Source organism: Haliotis rufescens, unplaced genomic scaffold (assembly GCF_023055435.1).
Source record: "Haliotis rufescens isolate VD_foot unplaced genomic scaffold, xgHalRufe1.0.p SCAF_89, whole genome shotgun sequence".
Taxonomy (NCBI): domain Eukaryota; kingdom Metazoa; phylum Mollusca; class Gastropoda; order Lepetellida; family Haliotidae; genus Haliotis; species Haliotis rufescens.
The window spans coordinates 898,450-926,137 of NW_025964382.1; the positions used below are offsets into that span (position 1 = coordinate 898,450).

Sequence of the window (27,688 nt, forward strand, 5' to 3'; positions counted from 1 at the left end):
TATGTTTTAAGGAAGAGTGCAGGACGACTTGCTTTATACATATAAATGTGGACATATATGTATGGACATTTGGATGATACAGATATACCTCCTTAAAGATAGTGTTCGTAGATGACTGTAGAAAATGGAATAATTATGTGAGTAATCGGGTTAATACCACGTTCAGCAATATTTAGCCATATTGCGATATTGGTTTCCAACATACAAGACGGACCATGAAATTATGACTTGAATTTGGACCTGGCTTTCTGGTGTGATGTAACACCCCAGAATCTCCGGTAGAAAAAGGGCTCAAAGCACGAATTAAGATCACGAGATGATACTGATATATGCATCTGGACATATATTTGCGTAGTATTACTACCTTAATTCATCAGTATATATGTATTTTGCAAAAAAGGATATTATAGGATCGACGCTGACATGTGCATATAACCTATTCACCAGTGCTGTAATATTTCATTTCTTCTGACACATATCGACACGAGAAATTAGATTTAAATTTAAAAGGAGCCCAAGTGGGATAGAAATTTGAGTCTGAACCTGTTGAACAAGGCTTGTTTCATTTTGGGCTATAGTATTGCCGCAAGGCCTTGGCGGAAGGGAACACCTGTTTGCACCCATCAGATACCAATCACAACTTCTCTCTCCAAACGAAAACAAAATACGATAAATGTCGGAAGTGTATCCTTCTTATTTTCTATTTAGATACATGTTTTAACTTTAAAGTAATTATATGTATCTCATGTATTATTGGTATCTGTTATGCTGGTACCGTTTTGTTGCCATTGTGTAGCTTTTGTGGAGTTATTATGAATATCAAATACATGCCTTGAAATATGGACTTGTGAAAGAACTCATCATTGAATCATTTGCATTTAAATTAATGCATATACCATTTACTTGGCGTGTATGGACATATTATCCATCTACTTATACACACTTATTATGGACATATACAGAATTTCATTGTACTTTATTATTTAAAAAAATACCCGTGAAGATCCGGGTTAGAATAGGCATTCAACAACCCATGCTTCTACGAAGGCGACTTGGCTCGCTGACTTGGTTGATGCATGTCATCGTATCCCAAATGCGTAGATCGGTGCTCTTGATGATAATGACTAAATGTTTGGTCCAGACTGGATTATTTACGAACCACCGTCATAGAGCTGGTATATTGCTGAGTGCGGCGTTAAACAACAAACAATCAAACAAAATCTATATAATTATTAAACACCTTCCAACAATGAGAAATTAAACTTATATTTTCTAAATATTCTGTTATTTTTATAACATAATTTGATTCATAATTAGATTATTGCGTTGCTTTCTTCCCTGTCATTCAATGTGCAGGTTCAAACCCCTAAACTTTTAATATTTCATTTTCATAAATGGCTACGTTAGTGCGTTGCCTAGATCTCTCGTTACCTACTCACAAGAATAGATTAAAATAATTTGTTTTACTATCATATTTCTGTTTATCTAATTCATAATACGAAATTGATAATTCATTTATAATAGTATAGATCATATTCGTGTATATCACTATCTGATGCTAAGGTTTTATTTCAGAAAATATAATTAATTCAAAATGTAGAAAAATACACAATTTGCCATTATTTGACTTTTAAACTGTACAAAGTATGATATAATGATCAGAATACCTGTAACGGGTAGTATTTAAGAAAGAAATATTTGTCGAGAAGTCCCATTTTTCAGATATGCCCTTCAGTAGTATTATTGCATATCTCCAGAGAGAGGTTTACATTGTAGTTCTCATTATTTGTGGATAATTAAAAAAGCAACATAGAAAATATATATGCTACCATGACGAAATAATACAGAGTATACATAACTCGCAATTCTATATATTCAGCAAACAGCCCAAAACCGAAACTCCACAACATATCCGATTACACTGATTAAGGCTGTCCCAGTTCTCCATGCGATACTGACGCCCGTTCGTCTCCCAGACCATACAGAATAAATTTAAAAGGAATCCAGCTCAAGTCTAGAACGATTTGGCAAGCCTAGATTGCCTTAATTCTATCCATGAAAGTAAGCATTAATAAAAAAAAAATATTGTTCTTGTCTGCTTCAGATTATATTTTGTAGATACTTATTTTAACTAGGAAAATTGTACTGACACCGGCGCGGTCCCTATTGAAGCTATCAATCAGAATTTCGAATTGCCGTCCATTGTTCGATGTCAATACATCGATGACAAGTGAGGATATCATAAAGTAATCGTTGATGCCGCGCTACACTTTGATAAAAATTATAATCAAGTTGACTGGTGTGTACATTACTACAGGGAACATGTACATGATCATGCCCTAATAATCAAATGCCGTAATGTCAAATACTAATGTATTATTGTGTGATGAATTTAACTGGATCAGTGGTAACATGTGATATTAATATTCCATCAATTTCTTTCCTGGTTGGTCCATCCATGTCTACAAAATGAAAATAATACAATTAAAATGGAGCATAGAACAATTCTTAATTTCAGGCTAGAGCTAGGGAAATCAAGACTTTCACAATCATTATAGACTTGAGTTGGTCACATGTTTTACATTATTCTCTTGGGTCAACGTCACAGCTCATACCATACACTAACAAGACCAGCTTGCCCCCCGCCGCAGCGCCTGGATTTTGGTTATATCATCTAACATGGCCAACTCTGCTCTTAAGTAAACAAGAACCTAATCAGCGAGGGGTCCTTTGTCATCCCTATGTGGCTACTTATGAAAATTTGATATCTTTTCCCAAAGACCTGGTTAATAATATATTTTCTGCTGAATATTCGAAACAAATAGAGTGAGTTGGTACTACATGTACATATGTATACGGTTCTATTTTAAATGACTGCAGCGCTCCATTATGAAAACAATTTGTTTTAACGCCGCTCTCAGCAGTATTCCAGTGATATATGACGGCGGTCTGTTGTATATGAAATATATGCAAATTGAATCTTGAATCTTGAAAGTTGTAACATGTCCGCAAATAAGTATCACATGCAGTATACAGTATATCAACTGCAATATACTGTATACATCAGTATACAGTGTGTCGCGAGCTCTGTGCTGGGCTGGAGCACACATTTCCTACACCTCTCCCTTCGGCAAACACATCACGAGGGTTGCAACGAGGTCACAGGTCAGGCGTGCACTCGTCAGTTGTCTAATACGGTCAAGAGTAAAATCTTCCGGAAGACCACTGCACTGGAGGTATGTGGATTATTGAGGAGGTACTACGTGTTTGGAACTGGGAGTTGAACACTAAGCACTTTTAGAGAAGAGCTCACAATAAAACGTTATGGACTCGCGGACGGACTTGTGTTTTCATTTCAAGACGTACATTTATCAGGTTGAACTTCCTAACTGTAACAATAACTGAACTTTACGCCTTTTATACACATTTGTGATGGGGCAACAATGCGACAACGAGACATATTTTGACCTTGAAAATGTCGCGTTACGGCATCGTCGCCCTTTTGTAAAATAAAGAAAAGGATTATCAAAGAGCGACAATGCGAACACGCGACAATGCGACAAATGGCCAATTGTCGCGCTTTTGTTAATTTTGACACGTTTTGCTTGTTTTTGTAAAGGCGTCAATGCGACAATGCGACAACGAGACAATGTCCCTTCTATAGTAATCCGTGCAAATAAAACTGAGTAATGAAATAGAAGTCTGACATGCCAGTTAAAAGATAGAGTGTTGCAGCTTCTGATTTCATAGATCTTCAAGAAGGGTTATCAATAATGGGATGGGTGATGAGTTCAACTGCATACGCTGTGATTAACAATAATGCTCCGAGTCAATACATTTTGTCAAATGTATGACATGTATTACGTGAATGAACATATTGTTTATACTCGTCCATGTTTTTGACGGACAAAATAATTTACATGCTCGGTAAAACTGAGGACGGGCATCATTGTGTGTTTCCGTGCTTTGTTCAGGTGAACAATTGACTTGTCCTTGCATGTTTTGTGACGGGTGCCACTTGTGTGGCAGGATACGCTCACCTTTTCCCGAACACCCATTGGATGACCTGAACCACTTCGGTTTTTATCCCACATCAGTCTGATACACCATGATATAACTGAAATACTGAAATACTGTACAGTTGAAAATGATGTTTAATGCGATTACCGTAGTGTGTTACTGCAACTGTTCATATTTTGTGCAGTGATGTTATGTAATATGTAAAAGAAAGCATATTCAATTATCCAACTGATTTGAATAGAATATACTTGCGTCAGTGTATTTTGTTAACGCCCCAAATCGTAATTTAAACACATAAAATAACAGATCACGCATGGTGCCTTGACTTACTACTAGATTTAATGGGCCACCCCGGAATAAAATAGTTCCCCCCAAAGCGAGGAACATATGTTTTAGTATGTTTACAAGAAATATATTCCAAACAATATCCTCATTAGATGAGAAGATCTTTTGCAGAATTACCTCAGTAAGTCAATTACAATGACAGAGCGTCGTAATACATTTACATCAAGTACACTACGTCAAAATGGCCGACACGATAAACGTGACGGGAGATATTTTCGAAGTTGTTAATTAACCTGTGGCTATTTCAAGCCTTTGGCATCACTGATCAATTGGCCGATCATTGAAAGGTGATTGTGAAGATGTGTCAAATATATACTAAGATAAATTCATAGATATCTGTAAATTGTCACTGCGACAGTTTGGATTTTTTTTCGTGTTTTTTCTCTCTGGGATGGGTTGCAGCGAGGGTATCCTTAAATGGGCTTGCAACCACGCTTCTGTATGAATTCGTACCAGGGAATTCCAAGGGTTTTCCCCAGGAATGTGGAAGTAGTCAGTGTTTACGCCTTTTCAAGAATACAGTCACGTGAAGAACGTCATGTGACCGACCTCGCGCCCAAGTCGTATATCTTGCAAACTTCACATTAAAAAATTAGTTATTGTTATAACCAAATGAAACACAACCCATTATCCGATAGGGGTAACTGTACATAGCCGTTACCACAATAAACTTAGTAACATTGTTTGGTTTGACTTCTTGACGCGTGTCTGAATTCCATTAACATGTAACATATCCTAAAACTAGCTTATCAGCAAATCTCGCTGCACTGCGCGCGACAGATACTAGAGCAAGGCATGCCAGAAATACGAAACCTAAAGCTTCCGAAAGGAAGCCTTGGACATCACGTGCGTCGGTGGACCAGCGCCATCTGATTGGCCGTTAACAGTTGTACAAGGCGGAGCAAAAAGCATCGTTTTTCCGTCCATTTTACGCTTGAAAAACTCGACCCTTTTCTGGACACTTTCTAGACGCTGACCAATTAATCAATTTTAATGAATTTTTAGTCGTTTTTCCGTCCAATGACCATATACGGAAAAAAACGACGTTTTCGTGTTTGCAGTGTGAGGAAAAGCCCAATAACATGACACAGTCTTACTCATAGTAAGATTTGTACTTATGAAATAGGGGGCACGGGTGGCCCAGTCGTCTAAGGCGCCGCGATTCGCTGTGCAGAGTTGCGTCCCTTGGGCATGCCAGAAACCTATGATTGTGGGTTCGAATCCCGGTTTGCCCCGATTATGTTTCTAGGTTTCTGGTAAACGTCTAAAACCTGCATCACTTCGGGCTTTCCTCCCACATTAAGCTGACACGCCGCGATATGACTGGAATATTGTTAAAAGCGGCGTTAAACCCAACTCATCACTCATCATCATCACTTATGAAACAAAAACATACGCCCTTTTCCATGTGAAATAACAAAGCAGATTTGCGTAGACTTGTGCAAGTCAACCACACACCGAATCTCCTTGGAATAAATGTGTATGTATTTCTCAGTCATAAATTATGATAGATCTAGAAGGGCAATGTATTTCTATTATTCATTATGCTGTAATAAAAGCGTCAAAACCCTTTCATTCCATATCAATAAGAAATTCCGACTTTATCACGAGCATGCGTTTATAAATCACTATCAAATAGTGCTGACAACAGGTGTTCGCGAAAAGGTGAGTGTATCCTGCCCCAACGGTGCATCCCATCTCAAACACATGCAAAGGCAAGTCAAATGTTCACCTGAAAAAAATCTTGATCAAACTTCTTCTGAGCAAGAGTCGTATGACGCTATTCGAAATCTTGCTAGAAAGAGCATGCTCGACTGTATCTCAGTAGTTGTGAAATGTAGACACCAATGGCTGGAGCTGCGGGAATATTTCTCGACATAACGGGAACGATGACACTTGGAAAGTGGAAGTCATCTCTCCTGTCATATGATCTTTGGGTAGTGTTTGGTCATTCTGAATCATTATGCATAGATCTAACTATGAAACAGATGAGGCAGTCTGACTGGTCGCCTCTCCTTCTAATTCAGGTTGGTAAATCAGTGTAAGGGAATTGGCTATTTGATTGTTATTGAACGGCATTGGACCATCGATATACCTAAAGCTTAGTTAAAACTTTTTGACCAAATTACCTTGTTTCGACTTTGTCAATCCGAATAGAATTCCGATTGATAGGCATAAAAACAGATCAACAAACAATATTCATTAAATACACCAATTTATTGCCATTTAAAATCACAATATGTGTTCAGTGTGTATTACTAAAAAATAGCTTTTCCCGATTAGGAAAAACTAGCTCCATACCAAATTTAGAACATTGATAAGAGTGAGTGAGTGAGTGAGTGAGTGAGTGAGTGAGTGAGTGAGTGAGTATTGTTTTACGCCACTTTTAGCAATGTTCCAGCAATATTACGGCGGGGGACACCAGAAATGGACTTCACACATTGTACCCATGTCGGGAATCGAGCCCGGGTCTTCGGCGTGACGAGCGAACGCTTTAACCACTAGGCTACCCGACCGCCCCACATTGATAAGAACACAAAGAGATAACGGGTTGTCAGGTGGCATTAACTATTCTCCTACTTCAGGGATACTGCAGAGCCTATGTTATAAATGTTGGGCTGATATTTGAAACATGGCATAGCTCACGACACATAGGCTTGAACTACAGAACAGATTTACGGTGAGGCACTTTCCATTCTGATTTAATATATTCTGCAACGTGAATCCTTACCCACGTGGTGCATCATGAAAGGCTTCATGAAAGGAAAACTTTTATAAAACACTTGTTTAATAATACTTACATAGAATTTGATTGGCTGGGTCAATAATTCATAAATTTATTATTGAAGGACATTTAATGTTCTAGGTCTAGGCAGATGTAAATAAAAATTCATATAGGACAGCTTGCTTTCTTATCAACTGGAAAAAGAAGGTACAAAACAAAATGAAAATATATAAATACTTGGGCTCGCTTTTCCCACGGAGAACCGGAAATACCTGTAAAATGACGTTGTGCGTAAATACCAATGCCAATGTGAGGTTGTGATACCCATCATGTTATTATAATAACGAGGACTAAAACCAGCGATAATCGACCCTGGCAGTGAATTTTTCCTAGATTTGTTTGCAATACCAGATATAAGTCTATAAATGTAAACACATTTGATGATACATCTGTGAGGTGTAAGATGATTTTCACAGCCCGGGCTAAGTCGGGGAAAACACATATGACAGGGATTTTCGTGAGAAAATACAGTGAAAGTGTTTGACTTTAAGGGCCAGTTTTCTTTAAATGCGATGTACTGTGACACTATCAGGTGCTGTATAGGTAGATATAATACCAGTCTATAGATGTAAACACATGTGATGATACATTTGTGAGTTTAAAGTTGATTTTGACAGCCCGGGCCAAGTCGGACCAAACATCTGTTGGAGACTATTTGGAGAATGTAGAGGGAAAAGGGTTTCACTTCGAGCACCATGTCTTCTTTACATACCTCGATCTGAGACACTATCAAGTGGTATACTGGTAGACATAATACTAGTCTATTGATGTAAACACATTTGATGATGCATTTATGAGGTTTACGCTGATTGTGACAACCAGAGCCAAGTCGAACCGAACACTTGTGAGACTGTTGAGAGTATTTGGAAAAGAGCTTCACTTTAACCAACGTGTCTGCTTTAAATACGATGAACAGTGACATTATGAAGCGGCATTTACTTAGGTATAGTACTATGCTATAGATGTAAACGCTATGTCGACAGATGGGAGTTTGTATCGCGATGGTTAGTGTTATTTGATAATCCTATTTCGTTTAACGATTGCTCTTTTACATGTCACCCCACTCAGCCACGCTACCACAATCCGACTTTATGATTTCAAGCGATTCACTCGCAATAACTTAATTATGCTGCACGGTTTTGGTGTCTGATTGTTCATTAATGTCATATGTGTGTGTGTTGCATCAATAATATGTAGGTATGGTTGTCGATAAGTGATTAATAGCGAAAAATAACTATAAATTCCATATACACTGGTACTGTAGAGTACATTCCAGCACACAATCATCCATCATCCATCTATATACACCGTTACTGTAGAGTACATTCCTGCACACAATCATCCATCATCCATCTATATACACCAGTACTGTAGCGTACATTCCTGTACACAATCATCCATCATCCATCTATATACACCGGTACTGTAGAGTACATTCCTGCACACAATCATCCATCATCCATCTATATACACCGGTACTGTAGAGTACATTCCTGTACACAATCATCCAGCTATATACACCAGTACTGTAGAGTACATTCCAGCACACAATCATCTATCATCCAGCTATATACACCAGTACTGTAGAGTACATTCCAGCACACAATCATCCATCATCCAGCTATATACACCAGTACTGTAGAGTACATTCCAGCACACAATCATCTATCATCCAGCTATATACACCAGTAATGTAGAGTACATTCCTGCACACAATCATCCATCATCCATCTATATACATCAGTACTGTAGAGTACATTAATACACACAATCATCCATCATCCAGCTATATACACCAGTACTGTAACGTACATTAATACACAAAATCATCCATCTATATACACGAGTACTTTAGAGTACATTCCTTCACACAATCATCTATCATCAATCTATATACACCGGTCCTGAAGCGTACATTCCTGCACACAATCATCCATCATCCAGCTATATACACCGGTCCTGTAGAGTTCATTCCACCACAAATCATCCATCATCCAGCTAATACACTGGTACTGTAGAGTACATTCCTGCAAACAATCATCCATCATCCATCTATATACACCGGTACTGTAGAGTACATTCCTGCAAACAATCATCCATCACCCATCTATATACACCTGTACTGTAGAGTACATTCCTGCAAACAATCATCCATCATCCATCTATATACACCGGTACTGTAGAGTACATTCCTGCAAACAATCATCCATCATCCATCTATATACACCGGTACTGTAACATACATTAATGCACACAATCATCCATTTATTGACACCAATATTCTACCGTACATCCCGTCCTCCACCAGTATAAAGGATCACATTACCACACCTCCTTCGTCATGATTATCGGCCACCATCTTTTTACACCACTACGGTACTTCACAATACAGAGTCTCGCTATAGTTACGAGCACATCACCGTACTGCACTGTACAGAAACAGTCGTACTCCTTCTATATATATACCACTACTATACCATACATCAACATACACATACATATACCCACATACATGTACATCACACGTCCGGTAGTAAAGTGCTGAAAAGTAATTATAGAAAGTGATGTCTTCAGAAGTAGAAGTGCATGAGTGGTTTAACGATGTTCTTCATGTATTACGCCCCTGTGGGGAATCGAACCCGGTCGTAGGCGCGATGAGCGAACACTTTACCCACAAAGCCACCCGATCGCCCCCAACTACCGAGGACATCAAGCTGTCCATACACAGACATACTGACGCGATATTTGTATATAATAGTGATAGTATGTGTTCGCAAATCATAACAGAAATATGTCTTTAAGTTGAATATTAACACGAATGTTTTGAACATTTGGGAGAACAATGTGAGTGATAAATTATTGCAAAAAAGGATTATGGGTTTCTCATGACACCTTTTGATTACATTCATTTGGTATTAGGTGATTTCAGAAATCGGATGGTCAAACTCGGTTCTATGCGTGTCATCTTGGCCCAACCTTGTCGGCCGTTGCTGTTGACATCAGTCACTGAATTATCTGGTCTAGACTCGTGCAATTATATGTTTTGTTTGTTTGTTTGATGTTTAACGCAACACGCAGCAGTACTTCAGCCATATGACGGCGGTCTGTAAATAATCGAGTCTGGACCTGACAATCCAGTGATTGACATCGTGAGCATCGATCCAAGCAATGGGGAAAGATGACATGCATCAACCAAGTCAGCGAAACTGACCACCCGATCATGTTAGCCGCCTCTAACGACAAGCAATTTTTACATGTATGTATGTGTGTATATATATATATATATATATATATATATATTTCTCTCTCTGTGTGTGTGTGTGTGTGTGTGTGTGTGTGTGTGTGTGTGTGTGTGTGTGGTTGGGCTATTCTTGAACGTGACGTTAAAGACAGACAAAGTCAAATTTAAGAAATTACGCAAGTCGAATTTCACAATTTGTTACCTGGTTGATTGTGTGTCATCATTCCCTGACTGAATGGATCTCTGTCCCTGCTATCAATAACTTGACAGACAGGTACAAACCACACATTCACCATTCACACACACACACACACACACACACACACATTTACCATATACACTACACACACCACACACATACACCAACACCCACACGTATCACATCGCACTACACAGATTCACCAAACGCACCACACCACACACATACACACCAAAGACACACACACACGCACGCACACACACAAATTGTACACGTGCATGTACGTTGCCCGAAAAGTGCTATAATTTTATACGATGCTAGACCCGATTTCACCTCACCTGTGAATTTGCAACATCGAGCAACGTCCGCAAATGCAAGATTTTACTCCGCTTTTAGCGATATTGCAGTGACAGCGCAAGAACGGGTATAACGCGTCGAACTGAATCTGACTGTATGTTTGACGAAACGAATGTTTTGACCACTACTCTACCCAACAGTCTAGACTCCATCACTCATCAGATCAGACAGTACGCCCTTGATACATGAACACATTATTCAGAGTTCCTCCTGTACTACACCAATGGAGTTGTGTCCCTTTGTTGGTAAATGCCATATGAAATTGGCGCGGACATAAAATATTTAAATTGTTTGATAGGTATTACCTAAAAACTGACGAATGACAAAGTAGACACAATTTATGGATATTAACTTCTTTATTTACTGTAAAAGCGACGTTTCGGTATAGATCCTTATAAAGTTGTCAAGCAAGGACGAAACGTCGCCTTTACAGTAAATATAGAAGTTGTTATCCATAAATTATCTCTACTTTATAAACTATTTCTGAGAACGATTTCATGAAATTCAAAATGTCATAATTGTCCGTCAATCGTGATTTTGGCACCCGGTTATAATTTCCTCAATTATTTTCCATTAAACACACACCCACGCACCGAAATCGGTTATCGTCGAAAATTAATCATTGAGAAACCAATCAGAAACGTTTGCCTTGTTCAAGCCCGTGTAGCGCCGTAACTTCCGGCCATCTTTTTCTTGTTTACCTCAGCGGCGCAGCATAGAGCTGACATTTGATGGTTGTTTTAAAATAAATACGAGGTAAGGTGACTACAGATTAACATGATTGTGTAGCCTATGGTCATTTGTGACCAACTCGTGTTATTCCGGGACAAGCCGAATAGCGACTCGTGCCCCTCTCGTGGCCATTTTTGCGACCGGGTTCCGTCTGAGCGCAAACGGGGTTACATAAAACAATTGTCAATTCGTTGCGTAATGGTTCACATATATTTCCCCAAATATTATATATATTTCAGATGCGATTTAAAGCACATCGGGACGTGCGGAATTATACAGTATGACTGAACACATTGCAGGTTACGGAAAGGGGCGAGTGGTGACGAATGGACTATGGTTTGTTTAGAAAAGTTCCAATAGGTTGAAATAAGTGACATTCATATTTCATGTTATATCGAGCTGTGATTCGAACCGAGTGCGAAATCTTGAATAAGAACCAAGATGGCGGGTGTCACTCCTTGTCTATATGTATATAGAGGGGTGTGATTGTTTCTCTATACGATAATATTATGTTATACACGCTATCATCGAGTTCCTGTGTCATTGACCTAACCAGAAGTACCCGCTTTCTAATATTTAATGTCCGAATAAAAAAAACCCGTGTCAAACATGGTTGCCGCATGCATGACCATAGTCATATTAATATCCGGCCCGATAAAGGGGGAATATCTCACATGGAAATAAATTAAAATTTGAAATGCAATATGATAACAATATCTTGGTACATGTATAAGACTTAATTATATGCCAAGACACACTGATGTCATGATCTTCTTTCAGGATTTTCTTAAGTATTCTGGGAGAAGTAGGTCCATTCTTCCTGACAAATTGGTTGGTTGGTTGGTTTGTTGTTTAACGCCGCACTCAGCAATATTCCAGCTATATGACGGCGGTCTGTAAATAATCGAATCTGGACCTGACAATCCAGTGATTGATATCATGAGCATCGATCCACGCAATTGGGATCGATGACATGCATCAACCAAGTCAGCGAGCCTGACCACCCGATCCCGTTAGTCGCCTTTTACGACAAGGATAGTCACCTTTTACGACAAGCATGGGTTGCTGAAGACCTATTCTACCCCGGAATCTTCACGGGTCCTTCCTGACAAATCTTCGCATGACATCTCTTAATGCCCGCTTGTGAAAACTGTCCAGCTTTTTCTTCTTCTTTTGTTTTGAGATTGCTCCCTTTGGCACGCCATCTTCAGGTTTTGCAGGTCATCAGGGGAGATTATGTTAGGGTTAAGCACGTCCAATGGTTTTTATATTTAAAACCCGCATCCGCGGGATAAAATCTCGGGACTGACGCCCTTATGTTTCACCCCGCGGATTCGGGTTATAAATATTATAAAAACCGAGGAAGTGTTTTATCTAACTTATAAAGTGAAAAAAGAAACTTATACAACATTTATCAAAATATTGTTATGTTTCAAACATACTTTCTATGAACCTTAGGACACGGGCGTAAAATATCTGTTGCTGGCGTACGGTACTTGAAACATAAACTTTTAAAAGCATTGTTATTTGTCAGCGCCTCTGTCGCCCAGTGGTACACTGATTGGTCTACAGATACGAAGGTTGAGTGTTCGATCCTCGGGAATATAAAGAAAACATTTGATTTGATAATTTATTACTTTGTGTTCAAATGCAAAATATATTTCTTGCGAGAAATATAACATGTTATAATGTCAGGGGAAGTTGTATTACTATAATCCCAGTGATATCATATAACATCCCTGTTTATGAGATTTAACAACATTGGAGAACAATAGGAAGACGTTACTGGAGGTTAATAATCCGGAATAAAGTCCTTCGAGATATATCAGTTGCCTGCACCATTCTCTTTCTGAAACAATGGACAGATGCCAAGGGCGATTCCGTTTTTGATTCACGTTTTTAAAACAAACAAACAAACAATGAATCTCACGAATAATATCACGGGCATACTTTGACAATGCATCTCCACGTTGCACACGATTTCTCGCCTATACCGTCTCTGTTGGTACAACAAGTGGCGTGGGGTGACCCTGGGTCATGCATACATTATGTCATTTTTGTGAGACGTGAAATCGTCTTTTCACTTCAGAGTCATGTCTACGGTTACACAATTACATGATAACAAATAGTACAAAACAAGCGTTTTCAAGCGTGGTACTCCAGACTGCTTGTCCACGCCGGCCCAAATCAGGTTTGTTTGCGTGACGTTGTTTAAAGTCTGGACCAGACAATCCAGTGATTGACATTTTGAGTGAGTGAGTGAGTTTGGTTTAACGCCGCTTTTAACAGTATTCCACTTATATCACGGCGTGTCAGCTTAATGTGGGAGGAAAGCCCGAAGTGATGCAGGTCTCAGACGTTTACCACTTCGGTGAAACCCACGAGCACGGGTATGGTGCTGACAAACCTAGAAACATAATCTGGGCGAACCGGGATTCGAACCCACAATCATAGGTTTCTGGCGTGCCCAAGGGACGCAACTCTGCATAGCGAATCGCGGCGCCTTAAACGACTGGGCCACCCGTGCCCCCTGACATTATGAGCATCGATCTAGGCAATTGTTATACAATGACATGCATCATCCTCACACCTAATGTAGTTGATATTGAAGGTAGCTCATAATACAACGCGGTTCTATTTTCACCATTACAACAATCAGCATTATTAGACCCGTGAAGATCCGGGATAGAATTTGTCTTCAGCAACCCATGCTTGCCGTAACAGGCGACTATGCTTGTCGTAAAGAGCGACTAACGGGATCGGGTGGTCAGGCTCGCTGACTTGGTTGATGCATGTCATCGTATCACAATTGCGTAGATCGCTGCTCATGATGTTAATCACTGGTTTGTCTGGTCCAGACTCGATTAATTACAGATCGCCATCATATAGCTGGAATATTGCTGATTGTGGCGTTAAACAACAAATTATAACAACAACAAAATAATTTGAGTTCTGATTCATATTTCTCTTCCTCGGTGGGTTTCGATATTTGATGCTGATTCATAAACACATGCTTACAGTCGTAATCGTCCTATGGATTTATGAGACCTTTTTTATGATCATGGAAATAGTTTTGTCGCTTTAACATTAAAACCCGTGTCCTTCACTTACATTTCAATTATTGTGTTCTTTTCAATTATGAAACCATAAATTGTCATATCTCAATCGGAAACTCATACAAATTACAGCAAACTACGTTTATAACGAACACGCTTATAAAGAACTGACCGATATAACGAACTTATTTTTTAGTCCCGACCAGTTGTATATATGCTGTATGTATGCTTATAACGAACTACGGTTATTACGAACTAAAAGTAGTGGTCCCCTCGAGTTCGTTTTAACTGTAGTTTACTGTAACACAATGTATATCATTATAAGCAACACGACGTTCATACCCAGTAACATGAAAGGCAGTCACACCACGTTTAATTCAAGCTTCTTAAAACACAACACATTTATTAAAATGTATAAACTTATACCCCATACATATCTGGTAACCCTCTTTAAACAAAGTCGACCGATGAAGATCCGGGGTAGAAAAGGTTTTCAGCAACCCATGCTTGTCGTAAAAGGCGACTATGCTAGTAATACGAGGCGACTAACGGGGTCGTATGGTCAGACTCGATGACTTAGTTGATGCATGTCATCGATCACAATTATGTGCTCATGATATCAATCACTGGATTGTCTGGTCCGGACTTGATTATTTAAAGACCGCCGTCATACAGCTCGAATGTTTGTGAGTGCAGCTTAAAACAAACACACCAACCAACTAACTTTACACAACGTCAATGGTTCACACATAGCAGAAATAACAACACACTAGAGAGGGCCACCTGGTCGCTGAAAATAGACCCTCTGTAAGATCGACCGTGTATAAGAATATAGGACGGCAGGAGCGATCAACAGTGGTATGTCGCTGTTGGCAAATATGAACTACGAAGCAACTCGTAACACTGTCGGTCACAAGCCGATCCAGGCTGTGTGACTGGAGTACAACTCCCATGATAAGGACATGAAGGTAACAACGTTTCTTATTTCTGTAAATAGGTCGTGGTACATATATATATGTTCATTGCTCAGTGTTGTAAACATGTGCCTTTGGTTTCGGGGTGTGTCATATATTGATCTTGCTGATTTTAGTGAAGGGTAGGGCTGAGGGCATGGGGGTTGTATCAATCGCTGAAAATAGCTTGCCCAGCCGTGCCAGAATCCTCTTAACGTGGGTCCGCTGACCATTAATGATTCACCGAAGGGGTAGTATATGTATCCCTGGAAAGAGTAGGCCATCAGTATACCTTGCTTGTCATAAAGTCGACTAAACAGGATGAGTGGGTAAAACATAGTGGTGTGGTCGATCACGTAGGGTCGGTGTTCATGCTTTCAGTCACTGGTTCCTGGTCCAGACTCGCTTATTTATAGTCACCACTCTCTTGACCTTCTCAACGTTTGGTTTTCCTTCAACATGAAAGTGACACCCGTGAAGATCCGGGGTAGAATAGGTCTTCAGCAACCCATACCTGCCGTAAAAGGCGACTATGCTTGTCGTAAAAGGCGACTAACGGGATCTGGTGGTCAGGCTCGCTGACTTGGTTGATGCATGTCATCGATCCCAATTGCGTGGATCGATGCTCATGATATTAATCACTGGATTGTCAGGTCCAGACTCGATTTTTTACAGACCGCCGTCATATAGCTGGAATATTGCTGAGTGCGGCGTTAAACAACAAACAAACAAAAGTAACTGAAATAATGCTAAAAGCGGTGTCAAACCCAACTCGCTCAATCAGGATTTAAGAGAATGTGTTTCATAATGCATATGTTACATGATCCAGAAATAATATCATTTAATAAAGTCGAAAGGGTCCGAAAAGATTGACTCTTTTTCAGTTACCTATGCATATCCTAACCAGGAGCTAACTAGGATTATAACTGCATGTACATTCCCATAGGTGTATTAATGTCAACGTTCCTTTTAAACACTGCGCTGTTGCTTAGCGTGGTATGAAAGGTCAGCTATTGAAGACGCATTGTTTACCTAGCAACAGCGCTTGTGTCGACGCTGTTAGGGTGTCTATTGTTAGCGGCATGGTCTTCGTGTTGTTCAGCTGTGCGTGACCAAACAGCATAAAGTTATACGACCAGTCCCCGTCTTTGTCTATTCGTATTCGTCCTCGCGTAATGTCAAAACAAACTTCATGAAATTAAACTTTAGGATGTCAAACAAGACGTGATGTTGTACTGCGACGATGTCGAATTGGCCATACCAGTTTACTCATGAATATTTATTGAAAGGTGAGGATCCTCCGCTCTGCGTCCCTTGTGATGAGAGAATCAATGCGCATTTAATTCTTGGCTTTTTAAAAGAAATAGAACAAATGGATAAATTTTGAATAATTGCTATGTGTTTTAAAATTTGTATAATATTATCATCAACTGAGATTATAGATGGTGGTGTCACTCGGGGGTTAAAGTAATGTAAAAATATTGTCCTCCTGCCAGTGACACATAAATCCATTATCAATCAAAGTAAATAATATTGACTAATGTTTTAGAAATTAGGTTGTGTCTTTTTAATATTGGCTAGCATAACGTACAGCCACTGGTGTCCAAAGTGATGACATAAATCCTGCTGGGGATTCATGCAGGAATCAAAAGTAATGTAAGTCCCCATGATCCCAAGTGAGGTGGTCTAACTTTGGTTGCTGGTGGTTTATAGCCTATTTCTAATTGATACCATTAATTACATAGAATAATGATGTTTTAAATTTGATCTGGTTTGTTTTTTACTTCAATGGGGATATTGACCCCACCGTTTTACTGTCCTTTGTTGACAGGAATTTAGAAATTATCTTGTTCTCACCGCGATATGGATGCAGTACTGCCGATGCGATGTAAAGTTTCAACTTACTCACATACTGTCAGTAGCGTTCCACAAGTCATGTTACATTCCAAAAATATTGTAATTATGAGAAATCTTTTATTTTCACATAGTTCATACCTTTTCCTGTCACATACACGTGTAACACTTAACGCATTTCAATTAGAGGTGATTTGATACCTCTTTGGTGCATCAAAGGACAAAAACATGTTATGTTGTATATATGAGATTAGGGATGAATCTACAATCTACTAAACAAAATATAATTTCATTAAACGAAACAGGTCGCACAAGGTAACCACCTGGGCCCAATTTCATGAAGCAATTTCAGAACTACGGTGAGGTGAGGTGAAATGGGGTTTAACGTCGCGTCCAAGATTATTGCACTTATATAGCGACGTGCATGCACGTGTTTGTGTGTGTGTGGCTGCTTGTACTAGTCCGGACTGATGCCGATTTATAGTGCTAGCTCACTCAGATACCATGCCGCAGTTTAACATGAATACCCCACTCAGACACAGTATACTGACTCCGAGCCGACCAGTCCTTGTTTTAGCCCCTTAATGCCGAGCGCCAGACAGGGTAACAACAAGTACAATCTTTTAACGTCTTTTTGTATGACGCGGCCGGGATCGAACCCTGGACCTTCCGCTCTCCGGGCGGACGCTCTACCACTAGACCACGGAGGCGGTCTTCAGAACTACGACTGTCATAGGTCTATGTTAAACTTTGGGAGTTAGCGCTATGATTGCTTTGTGGCAGGCGAAGTGAGGTAAATTGGGGTTTGCACATGCGCGAGTATGTGGCCGTTTGTACTAGTTAGTACTGGAACAGGTTCTGTAGTGGTATCCCACTGAGATACCATTCGGCAGTTTAACCTCAAAAACTCACTTAGGCACAGCTTAAAGTGAAGATCCGGGGTAGAATAGGTCTTCAGCAAACCATGCTTGCCGTAAAAGTCGACTATGCTTGTCGTAAGAGGCGACTAAACGGATCGGGTGGTCAGGCTCGCTGACTTGGTTGAAGCATGTCATTGTATCCCAATTGCGTGGATCGATGCTCATGATATCATTCACTGGATTGTCTGGTCCAGACTCGATTATTTACAGACCGCCGTCATATAGCTGTAATTTTTCGTAAAATGGCGTAAACAAGCCACACTGACAAATATGTAATATCAGCATTTTGCACAGCCTCTTTTTAAGGATGTTAATAAAATGTACAAGCTTTTACAAAATATTTACCCGTATTTGAATAATGATGACTCCGAATCCTAAATTCAATCCGCTCTCGGCAAAGTCGAACAAGTCTATTTTATAAACGGTTTATGTTTGGTATTTCTCGAATATTCTCACAATTTCACGTCGATTATCTGTACTTTTTCTCCCGAAAACCGATTGCCATCTCTCTCCCATATTTTCTAATGCTATCGTTCGGGAACTGCATTTAATTGCGTTGCCCAGCTACATGTCTAGGGAACAACTCACTAGGCACTCCCCTCTCAAAAATAACGGCGACCAATTTACGACTTTATCAAGTTGCGAGGTCATGTTCGAATCTCCAGAAATGACAATGTTTTATCGTGAAAGAAAAACCACGCTTAGTTCTTCATTAGCTATCTTATATACCCCTATACAGGATCACCCGTCCTCCATATATATATTATATTATATCTCTCTATCTATCTAACTACATCTATATCTAAATATATATATATATATAGAGAGAGAGAGAGAGTCTCACCCGAGTGTCTTAGATATCAAAAATATCAACACAAGTTGATAAAAGTTGAAAAACTCCCGAGGCTTTCCGAGTAGTTTTTTCACTTTTATCAACGAGAGTTGATATATTTGATACAAAAGACACAAGTTGAGATTTTATTTATCATCCAACATCATTCTTCATTACCGAACATCCTCATACGGGATCAGGTTTTGTTTTGGACTTTAAATTCACTAACTTTAAATTTAAATATATATATATATTTGCAGCTGCTTTCACCATGATCTGTGGAGGTGACGCAAAGGTTGAGGACATCTCACCAATTCTTGATGTTCACAAAATTATCCAGGATTGGGCCTGGAATCAGTTCATAAAGGATGCGGGCTGTTTCAGAAAGCTTTTTATCAGAAGAAAAGACTTCATCGTTGACGTCCAAATGAACTTCTATCAGTTTGAAGATTCTAAAGCTGAGCTCAAACCTAGGGATAGCGGGTCTGAATCGAATCCATCTTCCAACGCGGGAGAGCATATGCCCAACACATCAATACTCTCTACTGATTATCATAATGATACTGATATGGACCAGGTTTACAAGTTCAGAATGGAACGGGCAAGGAAGGCATGTATGACAGTGACATTCCAGAAAGGATTTACAATTGGTGGGTCGGCAAACTTTTCTATTGGCGTTGTCGATGGTAACCTTGAAACGTCACTTCAGATAACAAAAACAACTGAACAAACATTTGAGGAAACACTGACGTTTGAAACCAACAGCGATATTAATGTCAAAGCTAACACAAACTGTGTGGCACAGGTGGTCTTCACGGAGAGGGAAATGTGTCGAAGGTTCACAGTTGACACCATCATGAGAATGCCATCAGGCAAAGCCCCAGTGTACATAAGAAGGAGGAAGGATCAGAAGGTAGTGATGTCTTTCAAGATTCAGGATCTAAGACATATTTTTCATAAGTATAAAGAGGAGAAGGATGAAGAGAGGAGAGTGGAGTTTGTGAGGGAGACAATCATACTGAACGAGAAGGAGTACAACAATTATGCAATCAAGCTGACAACGAGAGGGATCATTGAAGGAATGAGGTTGTCGGGTCAGACTGTGAAGCTCCATTCTAAAGAGATAGAGTCCAAGAGCAAACAAAAGAAGCAGACTGACAAAAAGGTTCTGGAAGAGCACTTGACACGACAACTGGAAATGTAAGGATGTAGGACCAGTAAATGACAATGACAAAGTGCATACTTCTGTTATGTCGAGGCGTGTCAGCTAGATGTTGGATGAAAGTGATTCGGGCTTCAGAACATTCTGCAGGAAGAATAACTTAGGTTGTTCTGTTGAGAATGGTATTCCTCTTTATCTCTATGTATGAATCCATAAGTAAACATTCTTAAACAATCATGTTTGTATAAGAACTCATAAAACATATATATTTGTTGGCATGCATATAGTTTGTTTCTGTCATGGAAATATCCCTTTCAAGTGGTACATGTCATATCAATTAGAGGGTGCACTAGAGATCCATTTCCTTCGATTTTGTGCAAGATCGACTTACGCCAGAAATATGTACACTTCCTATTCAGCGTATAGTTCTACACTTTTACACTAGTTAGTAATTTACAGAAGTAGAAACAGCTTCCTGCAAAAAGTTCTATCATTCCTCACAAATGCACGATACAGTCCTGAAAGAGTACTGAGTTGGATAAATTTGATCGACTTTTTTTGTTTGTTATGGTGTTTTTACAACCTTTATTCACAAAAGAATAACCATAAAATGTAAAATGTAACCATCAAATCCGTGACATGCCCACGTGGTTGAGGGTTACTGGGATGGTAATCAATGTGTTACATAGTGAATTAGACGGTGAATAGTATTGGGGTTGTGCACCAGAACAGAAGGAGGTTGTGGAGGAGGAGATAGGGCAGCAGTGTCTAACTGAAGTTAAGAATTGACCATTTTTCGTTTATCTCAACACTGTCTGAGGTGTGTAGATGTCTGTCGACGTTGCAATAATGTTTTATCAGCTATAAAACCGGCTAAAATCAGAAATACTGTAACGGCAAGTGTAAATATATGTTTTCCCCCTGTGGGAACCTGGTGTAGAATGTGTCTCATGCATTCCTTTGCTAATCTAAAGAGGCGACCTGATATGGAAGGCTGTTGGCCGTGGTTGGCGCCCTTGTGTCTCCATAGGAAGGGGATCAGGTGTTTGAGGGCGCCAGACCCGGCAATAGTGTTCCTTCGTCTAACAGACCACTTCGACCCTAACTTTGCCTAGACGGGTGGTAGATTGAGCACGATCCTATCAATCGGCTGGCCATGCCATGCCCTGTGTTACATTATACAAACATTTAGTCTTTTAAAATCTTGGTCTTGGCCAAATTATATATGTATCAATTTATCACCTTGCTTAGAGCCGTACGCTTTGATGTAAGTGTGTTGTTTATCGCCGCACTCAGAAATATTACAGCTATATGACGGCGGTCTGTCAATAATCGAGTCTGGACAAGACAATTCAGTACTTGACATCATCAGCATCGATCCACGCAATCGGGATACGATGACATGCATCAACCATGTCGGCATGCCTGACCACTTGATCCCGACCGACCATCCAATCGAGCCGTCGTATGGTTGGAATATTGCTGAGTGTGGCGTTAAACAACAAACACATAAACAAACATCCAATCGACCAAACTACTGAATCCGTTTGCAACCTCCTAAGGGATTGCTGGTATCTGCGGAGAGGTTACCATTGTCACCAAGCTTTGATCCGGTTGTCTCCTTGTATAATGTTCAAAGGGACAGCAATCCGTAAATCTGCTCAAATTGGAAAAAAATTGTCTACATTGAGGTTGCTGTCTCGGAGCACATGAATCCTGGAATTATAAGGACATTGTGCAGAGCGAAGATCATCTATTCACATCTCATAAGTGGTTTACTGTCAAGAAGGATGGTTTTGTTCAACCGAACAACACAAGCCTCTTCACTTTTGTCAATTCAAAGATTCCACACTGGGTTAAAGCTGGTTATTGTAGCATTGGAATGAAGGTAGAGTATTCTGACATTGATCCAAGTCCTGCCGTGCCTCTGTTGTTTGTTACCGCTGCGGTGAGATCACTGACTGCAGGATGGACGTCACACGAGCATAACTTCAGCCATACTGCAAAGAGAACAAGTTGATATACTTTGAAGTGCGACATGGATACAAAGGTATATTTTTTTTAAAAATTGTCAAACATATTATTGCATAACAATGTCATTGATAATGGTTTAAAACACAGGGGATTTTTGGACCTCAGCTTCCTGCACGATACCCGAGCAGGATTTACGTCATCACTTTAGAACAGCTGGTTGTGTTTCTGTTTCTGTTTGTTTTTTTACGCCGCACTCAGCAATATTCCAGCCATATGACGGCTGTCTGTAAATAATCGAGTCTGGACCAGACAATCCAGTGATTGACATCATGAGCATCGATCAACGCAATTAGGATCGATGACATGCATCAACCAAGTCAGCGAGCCTGACCACCCGATCCCGTTAGTCGCCTCTTACGACAAGCATAGTCGCCTTTTACGGCATGCATGGGTTGCTGAAAACCTATTCAACCCCGGATCTTCACGGGTCTGGTTGCTGTGCACACCACTAGCTGATATTAAAAAATGTTCAGCAATCAGTTGGCTTAAAACACAGGTTGATGATAGTTACATTGATTATGATGGGACGCTTGAGACAATCATGTTACGGAACTTGAACCCCCTTGACAGAGCCATCAACTATCTTTGCTAATAGAAAGCATCACAAAAAAATTAAAAACATTTTAAGTTTTTTATACCAATTTCTTTCAAGTACTTACTCTGTGTGGTAACATGGATCCTAAATCTTGAAGCTCAAACATGAACAAAATATCTCCTTCGAAGAAGCTCGGAAGAAGGTTGCAAGTTTTTCTGCAGCCACTTAAATCACTTTTTCTGTTGCCGCAGAATACTCTGTTGCATTCTCCTGTCCAGCTGTTACTACTGTACAGCATCTGTTGGCTGCCTTACCGATCTGATGACGGTCAAGTCTGTTCAACCAGACAATCCTGTGACTGACATCATGAGTACTGATCTACGCAAATGGGCTACAATGACATGCATCAACCAAGTCAGCGAGCCTCATCACCCGATCCCGTTTTGTGTGTGTGTGTGTGTGTGTGTGTGTGTGTGTGTGTGTGTGTGTGTGCGTGCGCGCGCGCGCGTATCATCCAAGTCAGCGAGCCTAAGCACCCGATCCCATTAGTCGCCTCTTACAAGGGTGCGTTGCTGAAAACCAATTCTATCCCGGTTCTTCGTAGGTTCTACATTGGGTCTCTGTTATCTGAATGAGTACCCCGGTGAAATAGTTGAATGTGATGGTTGTCATCGCTTAAATAGAAATGTGTTAAATTATAAGCAACTTAATATATAGGTCTGAGGGGAATAATCCACATCCGTAATGCGCTCTTTACGCGGCAATCAGAAATCGACTGATCGCTGACATATCTCGATCACTTGTGTAATCAGCATCTTGTTATCCGGATTATTCAATATTATTACATTTCAGGTGTAAATTTGCTATCCAGTTCAAGGCATGTGGGTTTTTTTCAGGTGAACAATTGACTTGCCTTTGCATGTGTTTGTGACGGGCGTCGCCCGTAGGGCAGGATACGCTCATCTTTTCTGAAACACCTGATATATATCGTCACTGACAGTGATTCAACCTATCCCGTATGCATAGTTGTGGACGGGAAAAAAACTATCGGACAGGTTAGCTCGACATTATTCTGACACCGTTAACTCGGGAAAGTAGGTCAAAACTGTTCAGGCGTATTGCCTCTATATTCAGCGTGCTAGTTGTATATAGTGATTATTGTTGTTCGGTATTTCGCACGCGACTAAGTGATTCACCCCGGTTCGTGTCTAGCCTGGTAGTCAGGAAAGGAGACTACCGCGTGAGCGTAACAAAAAAGTACAGTAGCGTAACGTACAAGTACGTTTATAACGAACACGCTTATAAGGAACTGACGGATATAACAAACTTACTTTTTTGTCCCGACTATTTGCTGTAGTTATACTGCATATATGCTTATAACGAACTACGGTTATAACGAACTAAAATTAGAGGTCCCTTTGAGTTCGTTATAACCGTAGTTTAGTGTACATCAAAGGGATTTTAAAAAATCCGAGCATTTTTAGAAGGGGACCTGAAAACAGGTTGTTCACATACATGTATTGTAACCCAACAAGCCATGACTTTGATGAAGCTGGAAATTAGGAGCCCCAGGGTGTGAGGTGAGGTGAGGTGAGGTGAGGTGAGGTGAGGTGAGCTGAGGTGAAATTGGGTTTAACGTCGCGTCCAAGATTATTGCACTTATATAGCGACGTGCATGCACGTGTATGTGTGTGTGTGTGTGGCTGCTTGTACTAGTCCGGACTGATGCCGATTTATAGTGCTAGCTCATTGAGATACCATGCCGCAGTTTAACATGAATACCCCACTCAGACACAGTATACTGACTCCGAGCCGACCAGTCCTTGTTTTAGCCCCTTAATGCCGAGCGCCAGACAGGGTAACAACAAGTACAATCTTTTAACGTCTTTTTGTATGACGCGGCCCGGGATCGAACCCTGGACCTTCCGCTCTCCGGGCGGACGCTCTACCACTAGACCACGGAGGCGGTCCTCAGTGTGTGTGTCGCTCACGTTGCAATGTTGACTCTGTGAATAGAGCAGTACGATCAATCTGTCAAAACGTGAGGTGCAGTGTGACTCATTTGCAACAATGGTGTGGTTTGCTCGGTTGACATCGGACTTAATATATGCTCTGCTGAACGAATTGTATGTACTAACGTGAGGGTTAGCAGGGCTATGTCAAACAGATTGAGGGAGTGATTTTGAATTTAAGCCACATAGAGCAGTATTATCATTGTGTCCCAATGTGAGGCATGTCTGACTCACTTGCAACAATGGTCCATGTTGATTGTGAGATCTGATATATATCTGTTGGATACATCTTGCACACATTTTATGTATTGACGAGGCAGTAGAATTATGCGAGAAACAGATTTAGTGAGTGGGTGAATGATGTTTTAAGCAACGTCGGCAATGTTACAGCAATATCACGACGACACCATTAAATGACATCGCGCATTATAGCAATAATAAATCCAATCAGGGCCTGCAGCCTGACGAGCGAATGCTATTACCCAAAACAGATATAGAGTGTCTGGGAGTGACATTTATTTGTATAACGCGACTGAGACCTGAGATAATGATGATAATGGCATACCTGTGGATAAGGTAATCTGGTTGTAAGGTTAAAAAACTCCTCATATAAACAGAAAAAAAATAGTTCAGTTATTTATGGTTGGTTTGTTTGTTGTCTAACGCCGCACTCAGCAATATTCCAGCTATATGACGGCGGTCTGTAAATAATTGAGTCTGGACCAGACAATCCAGTGATTAATATCATGAGCATCAATCCACGCACTTTGGATCGATGACATGCATCAACCAAGTCAGCGAGCCTGACCACCCGATTCCGTTAGTCGCCTTTTACGACAAGCATGGGTTGCTGAAGACCTATTCTACCCCGGAATCTTCACGGGTCCAGTTATTTATGGTGTGAGCACCATCATACATTCTCAGCATAAGAAAGTGCATTAATGCACAACTTAATGTACTCAGTAATGACAATATATTTATCATATTATGAATTTATCTATAACATATCATGTCATTACTGCTACAATTTCTGAAAATGCAAATCAAACAGTTGAATGTATTCGGCACTGAAGTAATGTGAACAGTATGCACATTTACATACTCGTGATTTCAACTATATGCAAATACAAATTATCATGGACGAACTGTTAAATATCATCATTCCACTCACATTCCATCCAAAACATTATATTTGTGATCATGAAATGATAACTCCATGCTGGTATTTAAACTCCAACCTTAACATATGATTGTCTTGGACTGCAGTAACGTGTCCAGCTGGAATAGCGCATGCAGGAACGTTAAAATGCAAATGACTATGCTTGTCGTAAGAGGCGACAAACGGGATCGGATGGTCAGGCTCGCTGACTTGGTTGATGCATGTCATCGATCCCAAATGCGTGGATCGATGCTCTTGATGTCAATCATTGGATTATTCATAGGTAGCCGTCAATCTTTGGAGAAATTAGAAAAAAATAATTTATGCTATAAAATATTTCATAATTGTATTATGAAGCAGATTTTTAAACTGTCGTACATTTCATCGTATCATGTCGTAAGCCAATGACATGGATGGTATGGCTTCAATGGTGGTCTGGGTAGCACGGATGCTGATGGCCATGCTACATGTTGTCTTGAGCGGCCTTGAACGTCAACACAGTCAGTCTTGCTAAGAATTCTATCCCTTAGGAGACGCATCGAAGTGTTGTTACGTGACAGAGTCTTTGACTTTCTGTGGGGTGGGAACACCTCGCATCTGCTGCAAGTGTTTGCCAAACATCCCCACCAGGGCACCACAGAACGCCGCAAGCAGCATAATAATTCCTGCAAAACCAAATACAGCTTTCCATTGTAAATAATGATGCCCAAAAAGCAAACTGATTTATGAGACATCTACATTATAATTGTCTTTAAGGCTCGTATGAACAATAATTGTAAGATCTGAATACCAACTGTCACTGAATAGATCACCTGGAAATACCAGAAATAAAAGTGTACGTACTTATGTTTGTGCATATAGTCAAAACGTATACGTTTGAATATTACCAACCCACATACAAATACAAAACGGTTACGTTTATGTCATCAACAGTTTTAAAAGTAAAGAGTCATTGTTTTCACTCTGGCTGCCTTCACACAAAATAATTCTCATTACGAGGTTTTGAGCCACAGTTATCGGATGACAAGATCAAACACTGCTTAATACAGCTTTCTGAGGTTCTGTCTGAACTACAACTACAGATAAACAACTTAATATACTGGAATAAACAGCAAAATTTCCATGCACACAACGAAACAAGGGAAGACTGATATTCTGAAAAAAACTTTTCAACACTCAAACGTTTTCCAAAACTCTTCAAACTGTTCGTCAGTCAACTTTCATACATGTCAATGCACGGAAATGTCATCAATCCAAGCTGTAGAAAAACGGTATTTTCAAACGTTACATTTCGAAGTGTGAACTGTTTGGAAATGTTTGTATAGAATGATATTTGTTCCAGTTTAATTTGTAGCTCACCTGCAAATACGAATGAGAAGTCATAACGCCTTGTCGCTGAGTATATGAAACCTGAAATGCAGTTAATGTCAATCGAAGTATTGATACATTAAGTCATCGGTTTAGTACAGCTAATCAATTTGGGCGAATGTGT

At 40.0% G+C, this 27,688-nt stretch overlaps 1 protein-coding gene across 4 annotated transcripts in view; it reads left to right on the top strand.

Annotated features, from left to right (window-relative positions):
• LOC124150734 overlaps nt 1–20,734 on the top strand; it is a 31,564-nt gene extending 10,830 nt beyond the window's left edge. The window contains exons 1-2 of one of the 4 annotated variants that reach the window (XM_048390271.1): nt 7,025–7,045; nt 19,555–20,734. In XM_048390271.1, coding sequence (XP_048246228.1) covers nt 19,566–20,498 — 933 coding nt within the window. In that variant the 5' untranslated portion in view covers nt 7,025–7,045; nt 19,555–19,565 and the 3' untranslated portion in view covers nt 20,499–20,734. Of the gene's footprint in view, nt 1–7,024; nt 7,046–15,552; nt 15,704–16,893; nt 16,978–19,554 lie in introns of those variants that run through there. The other 3 variants (XM_046522761.2, XM_046522763.2, XM_046522762.2) reach the window with 3 other exon arrangements.
• Nucleotides 20,735–27,688: the final 6,954 nt, after the last annotated feature.